This window comes from Anopheles funestus, chromosome 2RL (assembly GCF_943734845.2).
Source record: "Anopheles funestus chromosome 2RL, idAnoFuneDA-416_04, whole genome shotgun sequence".
Lineage (NCBI taxonomy): Eukaryota > Metazoa > Arthropoda > Insecta > Diptera > Culicidae > Anopheles > Anopheles funestus.
The window spans coordinates 97,954,976-97,973,313 of record NC_064598.1 but is presented as its reverse complement, the minus strand read 5'-3'; the positions used below and the strand labels follow the sequence as shown (position 1 = coordinate 97,973,313).

General features: G+C 44.3%; 2 protein-coding genes across 9 annotated transcripts in view; one reads left to right on the top strand and one right to left on the bottom strand.

Annotated features, from left to right (window-relative positions):
* LOC125763414 (CUGBP Elav-like family member 2) overlaps window positions 1-18,338 on the top strand; it is a 258,303-nt gene that overhangs the window by 49,515 nt on the left and 190,450 nt on the right. For 6 of the 8 annotated variants that reach the window (XM_049426602.1, XM_049426600.1, XM_049426598.1 and 3 more), the window contains exons 2-3: window positions 4,443-4,639; window positions 6,965-8,061. In XM_049426602.1, coding sequence (XP_049282559.1) covers window positions 7,562-8,061 — 500 coding nt within the window. In that variant the 5' untranslated portion in view covers window positions 4,443-4,639; window positions 6,965-7,561. Of the gene's footprint in view, window positions 1-4,442; window positions 4,640-6,214; window positions 6,666-6,964; window positions 8,062-18,338 lie in introns of those variants that run through there. The other 2 variants (XM_049426601.1, XM_049426599.1) reach the window with 2 other exon arrangements.
* The window catches only part of LOC125763505 (stress-activated protein kinase JNK), a 278,718-nt gene that overhangs the window by 201,483 nt on the left and 58,897 nt on the right, over window positions 1-18,338 (bottom strand). The gene's annotated exons all lie outside the window — the stretch shown is intronic.

Here is an 18,338-nt window from a genome sequence, read left to right as displayed (position 1 = left end):
GATTCTATACCGCGTGTATTAAAATAATTCGATTATTAGATCGACCAACTTTGCTATAAAAAAAGCTTCATTAATAAAGGTGCCAAGCAAAAAGCACTCAAATTGAAGATACTTGATTAGTTTCGCCCCATGCTGGAAGTTGCCATTAGACCGAATGAATGATATAAAATAAATAGATTGTGTAACAGTTTTTTTTTTACTAATTTTTCCTTCTACTATTTTGCTCATGCAAAGTAAATTCTATACAAACACACAACGACTCAAGATGGATTGAAGTGGTAGCATGTTTGTTCCACTTTCCAGGATTGCGAGAGCCCCAAATTAAATCCCCAACCGCTGCGAGCATTTTTACCACCCATATCCAACCCACCCCCGATGTCCGGTGCCGGTATATTATCGTTATTATTATGTCATTTTGGGGAAAATTTATCGTGACAGCAATCGTTGGTATTAGTTTGATGGTTTGATGGTTGAACGCTCAGCCATCGGTTTGAGCCAATCGGTTTTTGGAATGCAATCGATACGGTACGATTCCCCTTCAAGGTACAAACTCCTCGCAGGAAAGGGATGTACACGAAGGGATATAAAAGAAGGAGGTACCCTCCCGTTTGTGACTATAGTGCCCTTTCCCCAAGGGAAAAGTCCATGGTCACAATGTGTACGATACACGGGGGAGAGACCCTACTATCAATCGATAAGAATGCTCCCCTAGTTTTTTTTTGAGTACCGTACCGAATGGATACACATAATGGAGGCATCGTGCTTGATTGAGGATAGAAAGGCAATTTTCTCTTCGGTGTTCCCGTATCGCTAAAGGGGTTCCTGGTTTTCCTCCCTAAAACTACCCCATCGTGGGAGGTCATTTTTGCATGTTTTTTTTTCATACGTTGTATGTTGTCCCTTACGTTATCGTTGGAGTTTTCGTGCTGTGAGTGAGTGGAGTTCTTTTTTTGTCGTTTCCCAAGTCACTATCAAAATCGATGGTTCGAACATGATTGACAGGAACGAGTAAACAAGGAAAACAATAGAAAGGTTTTGCTATCCGTATACATTCACAATATATCAAGATACGCAAGGTAGCGCAATTGAAGCGGTGAAAAAGGATAACACACCCACACACTTACACAAAAAAGTGAGAACCGAACCGAAAACAACAAACACCAAGGCAAGGATAAATATTTAATCGGTCACATCATAAACGCAAACCAGCCATCAACAATCAACCTATCCAGTGGGTCCGTGCTTTGGAAGGGCCATCTCCTCCTGGGAAGTCTAACGGCTGGGAGCTCATTTAGTGGAACTAGTGCTCCCCCCGGAGCCAGCTCCAAACGGTGACCACACGCTCCATATTCTTGGAACTGACCCAAAAATTTGATCAGTGAGATGACCAAACGAAACAACATGCGGTGGAGGTACGCAGCGGGACAGCAACATAAGAAAAACAATGTCTTGCTTCCCCGAAGGCTAGAGCGCCCCGAAGCAATCACCTCCTTGTGTTCGTCCCATGTCAATTGATTGAATCAATTTGTGCTTTATTACTTTCACGCTTCATGCTTGTATCGGCAGGACATTAGAAGGACGTTTGGGACAGGGTGGCCAGCGGAAAGTGTGTAAGGGAGAGCTATTTATTGTAACTTTTTTTTTCTTCTTCTTCAACGCACAAGCTTAACGATAATGTTTGTTACAAAGGGTGTACACTATACGAGTCCACCTCCGGTAAACATAATCAACCGAGAAAGCTCTTGGGTGATGTTTTTTTTTTGTGTTTAATTTACTTTCTGTTTTCCTGCCTCTTTTTTAATCCAATAATAAACCCGTACGGCAGCCATGTTAAAAATGCTATAAAAGCGATTGGCAGCGTCGTTTGTTGTGTTGGTTGCATAACTTGGGGCGTTTTCTTAGATAAGTTAAATATTTTATTGGCCTTGCTAAGTGTCTTTCACAATATATTACGTAATTGACAATGGAATTTGCCATACAATTGCCTCGTAGTTGTCCTTCAAAAAGCTTTTAAGTCGTATTTATCAAAAACCTATCACAAGCGGATGGGTGAGATCGAATATTGATCGAATTTTCAGGATACAAAGTGTGCTGTTTTTTGCTTAACAAATAAACACCCCGCATATAGTCACCAAACCTGGACGGGGACATTTACTATCCAGTATCAAGATACGTTAACCTTTACCTTTAATGTTTGGATTACCGTCATGAGCAGAGAGAGAGAGCTTTCGTTTATTGGACGTGCGGAATACAACGACCGATGGTACCGGACAGTACAAAGCTTCTAATCGAAGCGCTGGAAATACGGCGAGCTCGTTTTCCCACGTGAGCATAGACGCTACGAAATTACACGAACTTTTACCGTCTGTTCTGTTCGTTCGACCGTCGAACGTCATTACAGCACCGGAGTTACGGAGTACGAAAAAGGCACATTCGGATGGGAACGGGCCAGAGTGGGCTAGGGAAAATTAAGGACAACACAGTGCCAGTGTGATACGAAAGGTGGGAACGGTGTGCAACCTGAGGCGAGTTCAAAGGGAAAAGAGTGAAAGCACACAAAAGGGAAAAGAACGAATCGGAATCGGAAAAACGGAGTCTACAAGCTTTCCCACTAGGAACAGTGGAGTGGTTAGTGGTAGAAAGTAGAAATAGTAGTTCCAGTACAGTAAGACTAGACTGTCCGTCCGTTTTGCCAGTTACCAGTAGTTTCTACCCCGGTCGGGGAGAACAACGCCGTGCATTCGGGTACTATAGTGGAAGCGAAATGGAAATCCGTCATTAAATTTAATAATAGAAATTGAATTTTTCCATTAAGAGTCGCCCGAGCCGTTCTTTCTATTCGCTGGCGCCTTTTGTGCGAACGGCAGAATGTCGTCGGGCACAGGGAATATTTAGTTGATTATGTCCTGGGCGTATATCCTTTCCACTGCTTCCCAGTGTGGCCTTCCATTTCCTACACCACCACTCACATTGCGCATTGTGTTGTGCTGCCGAGTGCCGTGAACAATCGTACAAAACGGAGGAAGCATTGTGAAGGAAAAGCTTTGAATCTTTCCACTCTGCGGGAAGACAGCGGGGCAACACGCTGGGTGCTGCAAGTGGGAAAATTTCGTTCGACAGGATTCGATTACGAGGTACCTCAGTATGTATGAAAGAGGCGATGTGAGGTTTTTCGCTTTTTATGTGCTTTTGTTTTTTTCCTTCCCGCACTCTTTAGCATGTGCTCGTACATCTGTGTTTTATTACTCATGAATATTGATGTACAATTCCGGTGGAAGATGCACTGCACGAAGCAGGCGACGAGTTACGATTTCAAGTATCGGAATCGGTGGTGTAGTGCACAACGAAAAAGGAACAACAACAAAAAATGAAGTAATACGGTGACGCCTTACGAACTCACATGCAGTTTGCGGTAGCATAGGTGTCGGGACTTGTTTACTACGCTGAACTGCAGAAACCGATTACCACTGGAAATGACTAAATCGTGAAGAAAGAACAGTGGTAGTAAAATAAAGCTTTTATTGTATCGTTTGCGAGTGACTCGGATTCGGTAATATGCGATACAAAATCACCTTTTGCACGATAAATACATTCAATCTTATTTATTCATTACTTTTACCACCAAATCTTGATCATCCAGTTTTGCTAGGTTTCTCATGCAATAAAAACAATGTTTAGCCATATTTTTACGATTTGTGGTTAAATTGGAGCTTTAGTAGTAGTAGTGAAGATTAGTAAGCAAAAAAAAAGATATAGATTGCATACTTTCAGGCTGCTTCAAGAGGTTTAATACTATTATAGCAGAATTATACTTTTTTTGCAATAAAATCTATTGCTTTTCCATTGAACCCAAAAAAAGGGAATATTTGACGTTTCCAATGGACATTGTGTTCACTAGCTGCGATCGGTCCACTTCTTCGGTCAAAAGACTTTTTTTTTGTCCACTGAAACCACTTTTGTTTGCTTTTCCTGCCTTTCCTTTTTCCTCTCAGCATACTTTTGTGTTTTTTTTGTAATGATGCTTTCCCGAAGCACAAAAACCATTCGAGACGATTGTTAATTCCACATCCTTTACATCCCACCACCAACAGAGTCCGGTTGCTGTAGTTCAAATGCATGATTTCCAATAAATGTTCTTCATTTCTCTTGTTATTATCGTATCCATTCTGGCGTTCTCTTAAGGTTGTTGTAGGTTTTTTTGCTGAGCTCTTCTACCTCCATTAATACCCAATCGATTGTATGTAGCACTCGGTCCGTCTTCGGTCGGTCAATAAGACCCATCCACGCCGGTATAATCCAGCAACGAGCTAAAACTAACGATCAAACTCAATAATTTATCGACTCCCGTTCAGTTGAACGTATTATCCTTCCCTGCCTATTGTTGGTACTTTTACTACCATGCTTACTTAACGTTCCTGCTTGGTTTTTCCTTCCCATTTCAGACTCTAAATCATTCATCCTCGTGTGTAGAAGCACCCACACCACTCAACACTACCGTGCAATACAAGCAAGCCAGCAGCAACCACGCTGCCAATAAGGATCATGACAGTGCGGAAAAATAATCTCCTTCTTCGTACGCCGTCCACCAGTCACCGTGCATTCTCCACCAGTACGCGGAAAAAAGCGGAATAAGAAACCGGTAAATTTTAATTAGCGTCCTATATTGGCGGGCAGCAACATTCCCCATTTGCAGGCAGACAGAGATCCATCACCCAATCATCCCATCCCAGGTCAGATCGGTATAGGTGGTAATTAAAACCGGTATATAGGAAGGGAACATAGTTTAATCGAAAGGAAAAAAGAGGAATCGTAGAAATCGGAAGCTGAACAAGCTGCACACTATTGTGATCGAGCCGCGAAACAAAAGGAGTTGGTTTACCAAGACATTTCTAGTGTCTCGTTGGCTGTCGTTTGTTTGCCGTCTTCCGATGAGAGTAACCATTGAGACATGATAAGAATTGTGCAAATTGTTTGGATGAGCTAACAATGATAACATTTTCCATTCTTATAAAGGAAAATATACTAACAGGATACCAAGGTTTGCCCAACATCCAGACTTGCAAAACAACACCTGAACGAGAGGCAAAAGAAGCTCAAGAAGACGCAAGATTTATGTTGTTTTCCGTGTCCTCGGACATGGTTCGATTCGCTTCAGATGAAGATTATTTCTCTACCTATCTTCACAACCACATTGCAGGTGGATTTTCATTAAGTTCTTATGAAATATTAATTGGCCTAAGTAAAACTGTCACCGTCACTAGGCGAGACAGTGGTGTGCGAAGAAGATACTGCCGAGGTTGCCGTACAAGTTGACCAATGTTTTTTCGGCTGGCGATGTATTTGTTTATCCTTCCAGCGTTCGTTCTATCCCCAGTTTCGTTGGCAGCATGATGTGAAATACGGGCACAGAGCGATCCTGCCGAAAACGAACGTCACGCGATTGGATGTAATTAAAACGAGTGAAACTTCTAGTGGATGTTTTGTTTTTTTTTCTATCTTTGCTAAGGACAACAAGGAAGGATCCTTCTCTCAGGCGAGTCCTTACGTCACGCTGATTGCGTGAAGGGACACACGCAGGCTTGAATAATACCCGTGGGTAAAAGATAAGTGCGCCAGAATGTCCCCCCATAGAGCACCCAATGTATCTCCTTTTTTTTCTTAAAAAACGAGTTGCCGCTGGAGGAAGGGAGTTTTGCGTTCGCGATGGTAAGTAAGCAAACAGGAACACTGGGAAACGAACATTACAGTCGCGGTGCGTTCTAGACCGAGGTAACGAAGGACGTGGAAAAGCCTGCCAGTTGAGCAGCTGTTTCGTAAGCGGATCAACGGGTGGAAAATCAAGCATTCTTTTGCAGAAGGCATCACACACAAACACACGCGCAAGAGTCAACATAGAAGTTAAGTTTTACATAAACGTGTGTTAAGGTTATGCTGCTGTTTGTTTAGAATAAGGCGACGTTATGTGGCGTAGAGCGCAGTGTGTTGGTGTGTGATTATGAGAAAGGGAGAGAAAAAGAACGCCCTCGTCCATCAACAATCAAAGCGTTTTTCTTTAGCAACATAATAAGGCAGGGTTTTGCAAACCCCTTTTATCCTGTAGCCAATGAACGACATACTCAAATGGCATTAGTTCTTGAATTATAAATTAGAAAATCTCTAATCTAACAGTGTAGCGCGGTTGAGCGATTTATTTATGAAATCTATTTTTCCCTAACCTCTTATCAAAACAGGGTTTGCCCATCCCTGACGTAAGGTGTAGGATCGTGTGCGTGAGTACTATAAATTGATGAAGATAAAAATGGCTCTGTTCGCAACGATGCAACGCGAAGGGACAAATAGAAACGCCAGGTTCCACGCACAGATAAGACACGCAACGGTACTGAGGCACGGGGTGTAGGGACTCCAAGCGGGGATGATGCGATAACAGCTTTCTGCTGCTCTTTCATATGAGCTCTTCCAGTTCACCGAGTGTCAGTTACCGATTTCAGCCGTTTAGTCACTAATCAGTCGTGTAGCTTATCGCCTCGCGTATCCAAAGTGTCGTCTCTCTGCCAGTGTGGTGTTAAAATAGGAATGTTTTATTGCGTTTTCTATATGAGTTTCATAAGAAGTGTTTCCTTAATTTGGAAAGAGTAAATACTTGGTACTATCTCGATTTTAATTAGGTTAGTATATTGTATCCTTTTGAAGAATCTTAAAGTTTTAAAAATATGTATCAAAAAACATCGTTGTATCGTCAACATTAAATCCCGCGATATCTATTACAAAACATGTGCAAAAGAGCAAACAATCAGCCCAAGAAATACATCCAACGAAACAACCTACTCGCCCAAGTCCTCGATTCGCTCTGTTTCGTCAGTGCCCTGCTCATGTTTATCTTAGATAAGAAGTTCACCTTTTTTTCTACAACTTCCAACTCATTTCGTGTATTTTTCTGTGTTTGTTTTTTCCTTTTTTCTTACAGCGATCGCGCGTTATCTTTCCGCGGCCTGCTCTTGAGCAAGTGTGTCTCCCACAGCGCAAAAGGAAGAAGTCGGTCACTCAACAAGTGTTTCCGTTTGTGCAAAGCGTAAAGTGTTGTATGCTGTACGTGCAGCAAAGTGTGCGTTACCGTAAGTGGCTGGTAAAAAGGGTGGTGCGCTAATTAGAAAGAAAGGAGCGGAAATATAGCCAAAAAAGAAAAGAGAGGCAAAAAATCGATTCCTTTGCCTATCCTTTGACGAAAAAGGGAAAAGTTTTAAGCCTTGTTTGAGGTGTGTTTTACGTGCGTGTATGTGTCTCTGGTTGTAGTGATACAAGTATAAGTGTGTCGTTGATCCGTTTCTAAGCTAACCCAGCATTTTTTGGGAAAATTTATTATTGTGTGTGACGCCATTTCGCTCAATTCCCCGCTGGTTCATTCCCACTTCCGGTGCGCGTGTTATTTCCTGCCCGTGTCGTTAGTGTTGCGGAAGGAAGCTCCTCCGCGGCATCCCTTTCCGGCAGCATCGTGATATCGCCACCATTAGCCCGGGAGGCATCCGCCGGTGTCCGGTTCGGTGTACCGTTAATATCCGCCACGATGCTGAATTCGCTCGAGGCGCTCGCGGGCAAGATTTCGCCCGGTTCGGGTAAGAATTCGCCCTCTACCCCGAATGGTACGACCACTGGCGAGCTGATCGACAGCAATGGCAACAACAAGCTGCTCAGTGGTTACCATCTCCGGACCAAGCTACCGTACCAGAAGCCCGGTCTCAGCAACAACAACAATAACTGCAATGTCGTCAACAATACACCGGCCGCGGCTGGCATCGTTCCGGGTGGTGGTGCCGGCGGCGGTGGTGTCCCGCTGCCAGTCGGGTTGCTTAGTCCGCAGGCAGTGGCCATGCTCGGGGTCAGCAGTATTGCCACCAGCAACACTAATGGCAACAATGGCAGCAGTAGCAACAGTAGTCTTAGCAACCTTAACGCCACCAACACCGCCGCCGTTGCCACCGCAAACAGCCATCGAACCACGAACGGGACCAGCGACGCCATGATCGTGGACGATGTGCAAATGATGGGCGTATCGTCGAAAGAAAAGTGAGTGAACCCAATGCTATGCTATCTATTTCATGGTGTGCGTGTGTGTCACATTTTTGTAACTGGAATTGGTTTCAGGTTACGATTTTGTTGGGGCTTTTTTTCCACACTAAATATTGTTTGTCCAATGCAAGAGTTTGATGGAGAAACTGGAAGAGTTTTGAAGGGGGAAAGTACACAGGTTAGAGGACTCGCTCATGGGAACGGACACACTCGGGTCTCGGGCAGATAAGGAAGATAAATGTCCCGCATAGAGTATGTGCAGATAACGGTACATGTCGCATTGTAGAGAGGGGTGGATTAGTCTCGAGAGTCACTCGATTGCGTCAACTTGACAGGTTCCAAGTGATGGAGTTGAAGCGAAAACTGTACATTGCACGAAACCGCTCCAGTTACGATTCTTAAAATTGACTGAGGATTGGATACTTCACAGGATGTACCCTAGTGTCCTACACGTCCAAAGTCATGAATCGAACCTCAACTACTCCGGTCGTCTATTACTGACAAACTCTGGTAGGTCGTTAAGCCAAGAAAAAGAAGATACGGAAATTCTTCAACAAATATTGAAATGTGAATCTTTGCTCAGATAACAGCAGAATGCACTAACTGTATGGGAACTATTACGACAAAACTTCTTAATGTATTCCAACCCAGCAGTCCATCAGTTGTCCTGCTAACAGATAGTAATTTCCAAGCTAATAAATCCAAACGACATCCAAAGAAACATTAGCGACAGTGATTAACACTCTACCAATCGATAGCGACTTCGTTCTAGTGTTTGGCAGAAAACTTTTACTACCGGTATGGGCACGAATCGTCACATTCGGCGATGCCTATCTCAGTAGCTGTCTGTCTGACAAAACACAACCAAAAACGCAAACTCTATTCTAGCGAGCTCTATCCAGAAAACGGAAAACAATAATCATAATTCCGACCGAAAACTTTCCGCCACCGCTCACCGGGCACTAAGCCCAAGAATCGTAACGAGACATTTCCGACGACACCACGGTATGCCCGGGTGGTGGTAATAGTACTGCAGAACCAGAACGAAGAACCACAAAACCGCATCCATCGTAGTTAAAGCGAGGACCAAGTCTCGTCCAAGAGGGCCCTCTTGAGAGGTGGACTTTATCGAAACTTTCTTTCAACTCTCACACGCTCGCGTGTGCTTGGTTCGCTCAATTCCTGCTTCATAAATCGGATTGATGCGATAAGGAGACAGACACGAGGATACGCGACTTCCATTGTCCCCCCCGTTTGGGCAGGGAAAAGGAGCACAAGATAATGAATTAGGTCGTGCAGAAGTTTCACTCTTGCCGATTTTGCACGGGTGAGAAAGAGTGTCATCGTGCCCGCGTTGTTGACCCTTGCAGTCAGAACACGGGGCCATGACTCAAGTCCATCATCAAGGCCGGGTTTTATGGACGTGGTTTGTCCCCCGAGGCTACTACTATGGGCATGGATCGCCATTTTGTGCGACACAAAAACTTGAACGCACCAAACAAATCTAAAGCTGACGGTTTTTACCGTGTTCGCTTACTGTCACTTCCTTGCCAGACGATCCTTGGTGTGGCCGTAAAATTTTTGGACGCTTTATGTGTCCCTTTTTTGTCGTTGCTTTCTTCTTTTTGTTGGCTTTTACGACCTTTCACATGAACCACACAGTCGTTATGCATTCATTGGATCTTTTGAACGATTTTGTTCTGTTTGTTTGCTGTGCTGTACGGAACATCGATATCACTGACGTAACCCTTAAATCGTGGGACAGTTCCGCAATGGCTGCACCAATGTGTGCCCTCTTTCCATGACTGTTGAAGTTGAACTCGGAAAAAGACTTGTGTTTGCAACCCAGGTTGTGTGATGCAATGGTGTGCGATAACAATGGATGATGCATGTTCTGAAGTTCTTCCTCTCCGACGTTCGACTCCGAAGTTCGACGTCCACCAAGTGAAGTACTAGTTTTGATTCATAAGTTCCGATTCCTACCTTTCGTCCTCGCTCGGCAGAAGCACCTTCCGGTAAAAGATCGATGGTGAGATCAATTTCATGCTGGAGGGAAATCAAATGCATACTTTTAGTCAGTGCAGTGGATAGGCAAAATCAGCATTATCCCGTACTGGTTCTACTGAACTCTCCAGCGGCAGTAGTCAGTTTGCACATTACCAGTGTTACTGATGACCAACAACACGCCTGTGGAACAAACAGTACCCGTAATAACAGCACATTCGAGTGTAGACCGTTGCATTTGGAAATAATAATCAGTAAAGCCTCATAATGATAGCAATAATAATTCCTCCTGCTCCAGACGGTCGCACCATTCGATTAGATCTATCGATCTATCTATGGACACTCCACGAATTCGTGGTCATCAGTTACTCCGGCGGACCCCCGCCTTAAATGTTCGAACCAGAGGGAAACCTTCACCTGTACCGCCCAATCCTTTCGGCGTGACGGTACGATACGGTAGGACAGTGAGACACATTTCGTGTTTCGTGTGTTCCAGGCCTCCAATCGATGGCCTGGTGGATAGTCCACCGGTCCAAAACCCTACAGCGACGTGGACGACGTTTCCAGGACAATCCGACAATCGTGTCTGGTGTTGTGTGCGTCCAGATAGCACAATCATTTGTGGCATCTCTCCACCACCGTACGTACACCGACAAAGTTAGTCCATTTAGTTCGATCGGCTTTCGGTAGTTCTGATGTTTTGCACCGCATACCGACTGCTGTATGTACTATATCTCCACCAGCCACAAAAGACACCTGTCTCGCATGTATAGCTGTACGTGTGACGCGGGGGAAGATGGCAAATGTGAGCGCAAATAGTACGTCGCACCGGAATAACTTATGTGCGCGTTCTCGACATATCGGAAGGCATTTCAGGGCATTCCGTGCCGTGTATTGCTGGCGTGCTTTTGTTCCCCGGGTATGTGCTTCGAGAGGACGGCTACCTTCGTACTGTGGTACACGTCGACGTACTTTCGCAGTGTTATTGCTATCATGCGGCGGCGAGCGTGTGGCGGCGATTCAGCGTCAGCTGCCTGGAACTTGCCTGAACCGTTGGTTGGATGTCGCAGCGCTGGAGGTGCTTGGTACGGAATCAATAAATTTACGATATGACAGCGATATGAAAACATATGTAGATTTTATTACTACACAAGTGCCCGCACAACTACTCGCACGGATGTTGGTGGACGATTGGAAGCAATGTTTTTGCCGGCCGGAGTACCTACCGCCACAGAGCCACCCAGGCACATCTCGACATCTCGGCGGGGGCCACTTGAATTTCGATGCATTTGGCGACACGTTCTCTTCGACAACGAGCACACACACACAGAGTTTCTCATTCCCCCAAAGGACGGCTCACACACGGTCGCTGATTGACACTTTCACTCGAATGACAGTACAGCACTTTGAACATGGGACGTCATTTTGTGTGGGAAGCGGAAGCGTTGGATTGAAATAGCTACGCTCAGAGCTTGATTGAATGGTACGCACAGCAGCCAGTGTACACAGGGGGACCCCTTGTGCAGCCCTTCCCGTTCCCAGGTTCTTCCCGGCGTAATCTATTCCCAAGGCTTTTAGCGTTCGCTTTTCCTTTATCCTGTACATTTTTAGGACTTTTAAAGCAGAGTGCTTTTTTTGGGGGACGGCACACACGTGCCCGGTGAGAAGGTGGGCAAAAAGTTTTTAACGAGTTTCGGCAAGAGAAACTCGCTACTAATGGCACCTGCTTTGGGATCGCCTGTTATGGATGGTTAAAAATTCGGCGTTCGCGAGGCAAACTCTATTTCTGAAGAATAATTTCCTCTTCGCTTTGGGATTTTTCCCAAGAATTCTTTTCACTGTTCTATATATGAGTTTTATAATGATAGGCATACACAATATATGCCACCTTACTACAGTTATATGCGGAATTTTTGTTCGAAAAGGATTTTTGCACATCGATATGTTAAGGAGAGAATGAACTAATCTCTCATTCGATTCGAATCAAATGGGTTTTTTGCTTTTTGTTAGACACTGCAGCCAAGAAAATGTTCACTTGTACTCAACCGCTACAACAAACTACAATGAACCAATCATCATAAAACACTGATTAAGCCGCAAGATTCATTTTCATGTCGATGTGTATTTTTTCCGGTCATTCCATAAAATATGGAGTATTGCATCAAGTAATTCTAAATGAAGACCCCATTTAGACATCCTCCCTCCAAAAACCGCAGTCCGTTCGCCTACTTTCTTTTAGGCTTATTTTTACGGATGGAAAAGATCAGGAGAAAGTCATTCGGGCTACGACTCTGTTTATTGTACTGATCAAGTCGTAGCAAAGTCGTGTTGAAGAAAAGTCAACGAGAAAACAAAACTCCGGTACCTAACGGGTCTTACAGATTTGCTTACTGGGTCATGTGTTTTTTTTTCTCTTTCGTTTATTCTTTTAACTGAGCCGTCCGACCAGCAACACTACACTTCTTTCGGTGACATTGGGTGAGTTTGTTTACCCATTCCGAAACGAATCCATTGCCGGGCTGTGAAACATGGTCTGCACATTGAATGTGCGGATAGAAAGAGAAAGCATTTGCATGAATAAGTAAACGGGCCTTTTGCTTGTTGACGCGCACAGCAAGCCACCGAGCGATGATGCAGGCAGGCGTTGTGGATTCTTGCCTTATCAAGGATGCGGTCATGCTTGCCGTACTCCCAGAGGAGTAGATCTGCACAAGAACGACAGCAGCAGCAGCAACATCAGCCACAGCAGCAGGAGCAACTAAAGCACTCCTTCTAAAAAATCTTGAACCATCCCGTCACCACGAGAACGATAGATTCAAGCCGAAAATTCCAGCTGATTATTTCGTGAGCTTTAGCACCTCTCCCAACCCCCCTCGGCTAACTTCTTACCAACGCACCTGACCGGAATGGGATAAGAAAAAAAAACCAGAGAAAACCATCTCGACTCATTTTTACCTTGATCAACTTAATCCAGATGAATGGAGGACGGCCACCAGCCGGTTTTCATCGGCTGCCTTCACCGTTGAGCGCATTCCCCGCTAAATAATTTACATATTTTTGTGCAGATCCTCGACCAAAGCACGGGACGATGGCGTTTGTTTTTGTGCGTTGCTTACCGTCCACTGGCTTTTGAGATGTTTTTTTTTCCGGGGGGGTTTTTTGTTTTTATTTTCCTACAACAAGAGGATGGACCTGCTTGCGTTCTGCGGATTCATGCAGATTTTTTACCGCATCATTCGACGTACCGGTATGAGCTGAGGCTGAGCCGATTTGGGGGGCTCTAAGAAAAACTTACTGTGGAAAATCTCACGCACAAACACACCTTCTTTGCCACCGTGGCCAGTGGCAGTGACGGTGACGATTTGCCGAACGCTTCTCGTTGCGTTGGTTTTGATTCAGTACTCTTTGGGTTTTCCTGCATCGGAAAGGAGGGACGAAGATGGAGGAGGTAATAGGGGTGGAGACTGGAGACAAGAGTTGTTTCAAAGTTGAAGAGATTATGTTTCTTTTTTTTCCGTAAGGGAAGACCATTTTCCATCCCTTGTTCAACCTTCCCGGTAAGACTCTTTGACGCTTGAGTTCCTATCGTTGGGCGGAAAATCGAATGAAAATCAAAGCGACCATCGAACGAACAAGGATTTTTTTTCTCTCCTCTTTTACAAAGCTGTTCATTTGTGAATCAGTTCGCTAGAGTAAGGAAAGGAATATTTTCCTGTACAAAACGATGGCTCTAGTACCTTCTTGTGTATAGTAGAAGAGTCGTTTTGTCGACCCATTTTTCCGGAATCAAAAAAAAAAGTCGGAACCCGATCCCCAGATTTACCGTAAAGTCGTACCGAAGAAGAAGACCAAAATGCTAAACGAAAGTCACAAACCGGTCGTCTATTTCTTAAGGAAATGATGGAGAACACGGCAGTGATGGTGATTTACATACATTATTGTGTTTTGTTCGATGGAAATGATGTAGCGGTTTTTCGGGTTTTCTCTTGCAGGCACAATGTTTCCACAACTAAGAGAAGAAGGAATTTTGCGGCATTTCCGATGCCGAAAAGATACGATGGTTGTTTTTTTTTATAAACGTGAATCTTTTTTTTCTTTTTTGAAAAATGGTTAATTTTTTTCTGGTTACGCTTTTAGCTCGAATATTCTTTCGGCGTATTGATAAACGGTTTCGAGATTAATGATAAAAGTGGTGTGCAGCCACCCGCTAATCCCACGTAAGCCAGTGAAGGATTAGAGGGATATTTCGGTGTAACATCATCTCGTCCGTGGTGGGGCCCCGATCGGTTATGCCGGGAGACGAACCGTTTGGTGCTGTAGCAAAATTGAAAGCGTCAATCAAGATGATAAAGATTGCTGTTTTTCTCGGTCAATCCCCACCGAATTTGATTACGGCTTCTTTTTTTGTTGTTATTCTACCCGAGTAAGGAGATGAGTCAATGGGGTGCAGGAAAAGCCGGTGGAAAGGTTTTGATGGCGTAGATGATAATCCTTGGTTTTACACGATGCTTGAGAGTGAGAGCAAACATGATGTGGAGGATTCGGGATGAGAAAAAAAGTGCGTCTAGCACAAGACTAGACAGAGAAATAAAAATTACAGACCCCTTGGACTCACGAAAACCCATTTTGACAGATTTCTAATATAGTTAAAGCAGCAAAAACAACCATTTAAGCCGGCATAGAGTGATGTAATTGGATGGAAAATTGATTGGCGTTCTTTGAGGATGATATAGAAATTAAGAAGATTTTCTGGCTAGTGGTCGATAGTCTTATTATCCTTTCTTGATTTAAATTTTGCAATTTTCTTGGAAAAATTAAATTGAATTTTCTACACGCTTTGCTCGTCAGAAGCATTTATCTTTATAGTGCGACATCGAATCCGAATCATAGCTAATAGAAAATAAAAGGAAAAGAAAACACAGCATTCAAATCCCATGTCATTTTGAAAGGAAAGTGAACCGGAAGTGAACAACCATTTTACCCTCGCTGTTTTCGTGTCATAACAGCTGACCCTTGTACATTGTGAGGGCACGTTATAGTTTTCGGGATCATGCGTGTTTTTCTCTACAAATTTGTTCATCTTCTGTACAACGTAGATCCAAGACAATTTGACCATTCGTTTTAGGATATCGAGCTGAGGATGCTGAGGTTGACTATACCTGATAATGCCCTCTTCCTTTCAAGAACCCTCTGGGAACTTCTCCTGATAAACTCCCGACTCTATCGTGCCGGCGAACGTTGAACAGGACATCGGTATGTTGGGTCCTTTTGTGTTCAACCGAAATAAACTAAACTCTACATGACTTGAATTGGACCATTTCGAACAGGCTGTTGGCATGTCGTTTGTGTGACCGTATCTGTACGTGTGTGTGTCGCCTAACCAATCTCCAAACGAAGAATACGTTGAAAATCATTCGAAAAGAAAAAATGTACAACCATCCAGATATTGTGAGGGAAGACGCGTGCAAAACAGTAACGTTCAGGTTGACCAGGATGAGGGAAAAAAGAAACTCAACCAACCCACTCGCTATAGGCGAAAGAAGAGAAATATTGGAGCGAAAAAGAAAAATGGTACCTGGTTTCCTTTCGCAACACAAACGCCCTGCGCTTCGTTGCCATTTAATCGTGTCCGGTTGGAAGAAAATTCACCGGAAACATCCCAGTCCCCGGGTAGAGGGGCTGCTGTCGCTTGATTTCTGAACCGTTGGGCGAAAGCGAACATTTCTGACTGGCAACTGTTACTCGGACAACCGGAGGTAACAGTACGGTGACGTACAAAAGGGCTGAGTCCGTTTAACGGCTAATCTCAGGCTAGGAAGACTAATACCGGATACCCGAAGCAGTTACTAGATGTGCCGGCACGGCAAGGCTGCTGTTGGGTTTTTGCAATATTTACCTTCGTAAAACATTGCAATCGATCGAAACGTCACCACCCCACCACCAACACACATTGTGCTCCCTCGAATGTCAAGAACACCTTGGAATTCTAGTGCTGACCAATGTAGAAACGGCCTCCTTCTACCGACCAAAGTTGATGGATGAAAAATGCTCGATTTGGAAAAGGTGTAATCGCCTTTTATTCCTCACCATATCACAGCGCGGACCGGCCAATGGACATGACTCTTCGGGACTCGTACCGTTTGGTGTAGATCTCCCGCGCCCCAAAGTTCTAATCCTCTGAACGATTCCGATCAAACGGGTTCCTTACTTTGATCCATCGACTCCCAGACACAACGCCGGTTTGTTGGGTTCTTCTCTTTGGTGATAAATTTTCATCATTTGTCGTCCATTGAGTGGTGGTTAGTCGATTTTTCATCCATCCAACCGGAGTCTCGGATATGGGTTGCTCCCTCGAGGGGGAGTGAAGATCCCTTTTCTATTCCCTACGCCCCGCTGCCAGTGGCAACATTGAGTTCCTCACCTTGTTGACTGATGGGTGGAGGTAAAAGAATAAAAAAAGACTAGTTAAAGGGCACACTGAATGGAGAAGCAATGAACGTTTGGCACTCCGAACCTAACGTCAACGATGAGAATCCCACCCGAGAACGGCGTCCCGGTGGAGCAGGGCAAACAATCGAACCGAGAGTTGGGAGGGATTAAATCAGAGATCATTCAGTGACACGTTTGCTCCCTTGCGTTGGGTTGGCGATTCAGGCAACATTTTGAAGATGTCCCACATGGGATTGATAGCTTTTGATTCCCATCACTGAGCAGAGCGCGGGAGATTATTCCTAGGAGTGTACAAAGCTCACCCTTTTCCATTGCTTCAGCTATTTTTTTTTTGCGAGAATAAGGGACGACACATCCGCATCACATAACTGTCAACTGACTCAGCTGTAATGTTTCGAACCCCGGTCAGCATAGGCTCCTTTTGGCGGCAATTATTTTTGATAAATTATCTGCAAACCCCTCGATGGATGGATGGATGGTTTTCGTGTCTTATTGCGGACGGTCAAACGATAGGTCTATATCTGTGACGGACCATCCCCATTTATGTGAGGACAAATAGGCCATTCATGGTTGTTCGAGAAGAAGGAGTGAGCGAATCGAAAAGAAGAAAAAAAAAACCCCGAAAGGCTGGTTCGAAAATCGGCTGATCGTTGCGAATTTGTCGAGAGGATAGTTCTGCTGACGTGTGCGTGTATGGCCAATGCATGAAATGTTCGCTTGATAATGGCCCTACTAATGGTAAACGCCTCAAAGGGTAGGTCGACGATTTGGATTGCTGACCTTCGGAGTATTTTTTTTTGTTCTTCTTCCTCTCCTTTTGTGTGTGTGTGTGTGAAATGTTACCTTTCTGATTTTATCGACGATTTGCCAAAATCAAGTCATTATTGGAAGCCATGAACCGAGTCATCCGAGTCCCGTATGGTGGTTAGAATTGAATGTAATCGGAAGTATGTTTTGAAACCGGAAACGTTCTAACGTTGGGATGGGATTTTTGTGTACCTTCTTCAAACCCATATCCCTTGCGATTTGTTTAGATGTGATTGAACGATGATCGTTATGGTGCAGGAAAGACAAATATAATGCTCTACTGTTACTAACTCTGGGCAGGGATTTATAAATTGCGATTTAATCGGTTTTTTGGGGATGTGGGGATTTTGGATTTGTGAGCTATAGAATAAATTACTTTCTCCCTAAAGTATGCAATCAGTGTGACAGAGTATGATTTTTCTTCAAAAATTCCAGCCATTGCCATTGTTCTAATAGCTATTCAAAAACGATTCTCCCTTTTATTACAAACAATCTGCTCTGAAGCGAATTGTCCAAAAATAAAACGTTGGTCAAACTTTTAGATAAGTTGCTCAATGAAATAAGAAGCCTTGAAAGGGGGCCAACAGCCAAAGATGCGGTCCGTAGTTAACCGCATTGACTCACCGCCTCACTGATGCTGCTCATTGGCCACTTAACGTGTGAGGTTTCATTTAATTAGTACGAACACCAGGATCCCGACTGCCTCGGCATGCTTCCTGGAGCAAGCACTTTTAGTTGCTGTGTTGCTAGAACTCGTATCGATGTTGATTTTTACCCTACCTCAGTCCTCAGATATTCCTCCCGGCCGGGCACTACAACACAATCACGAACTTTTGGCCGGGTGTTGTGTGTCGAAGGGAGAAGCACAAAAAATACATCCCAATTCTACCGCTCTACAGCATGGATGACTGATAAGTGTTGGTTGATTTTCATCACTCCATCCGACGTACACGATGACTCTGCCGTGGAGAGGATTCATGTTCCGTGATATTCGGCGAACATCCCTCCACCAA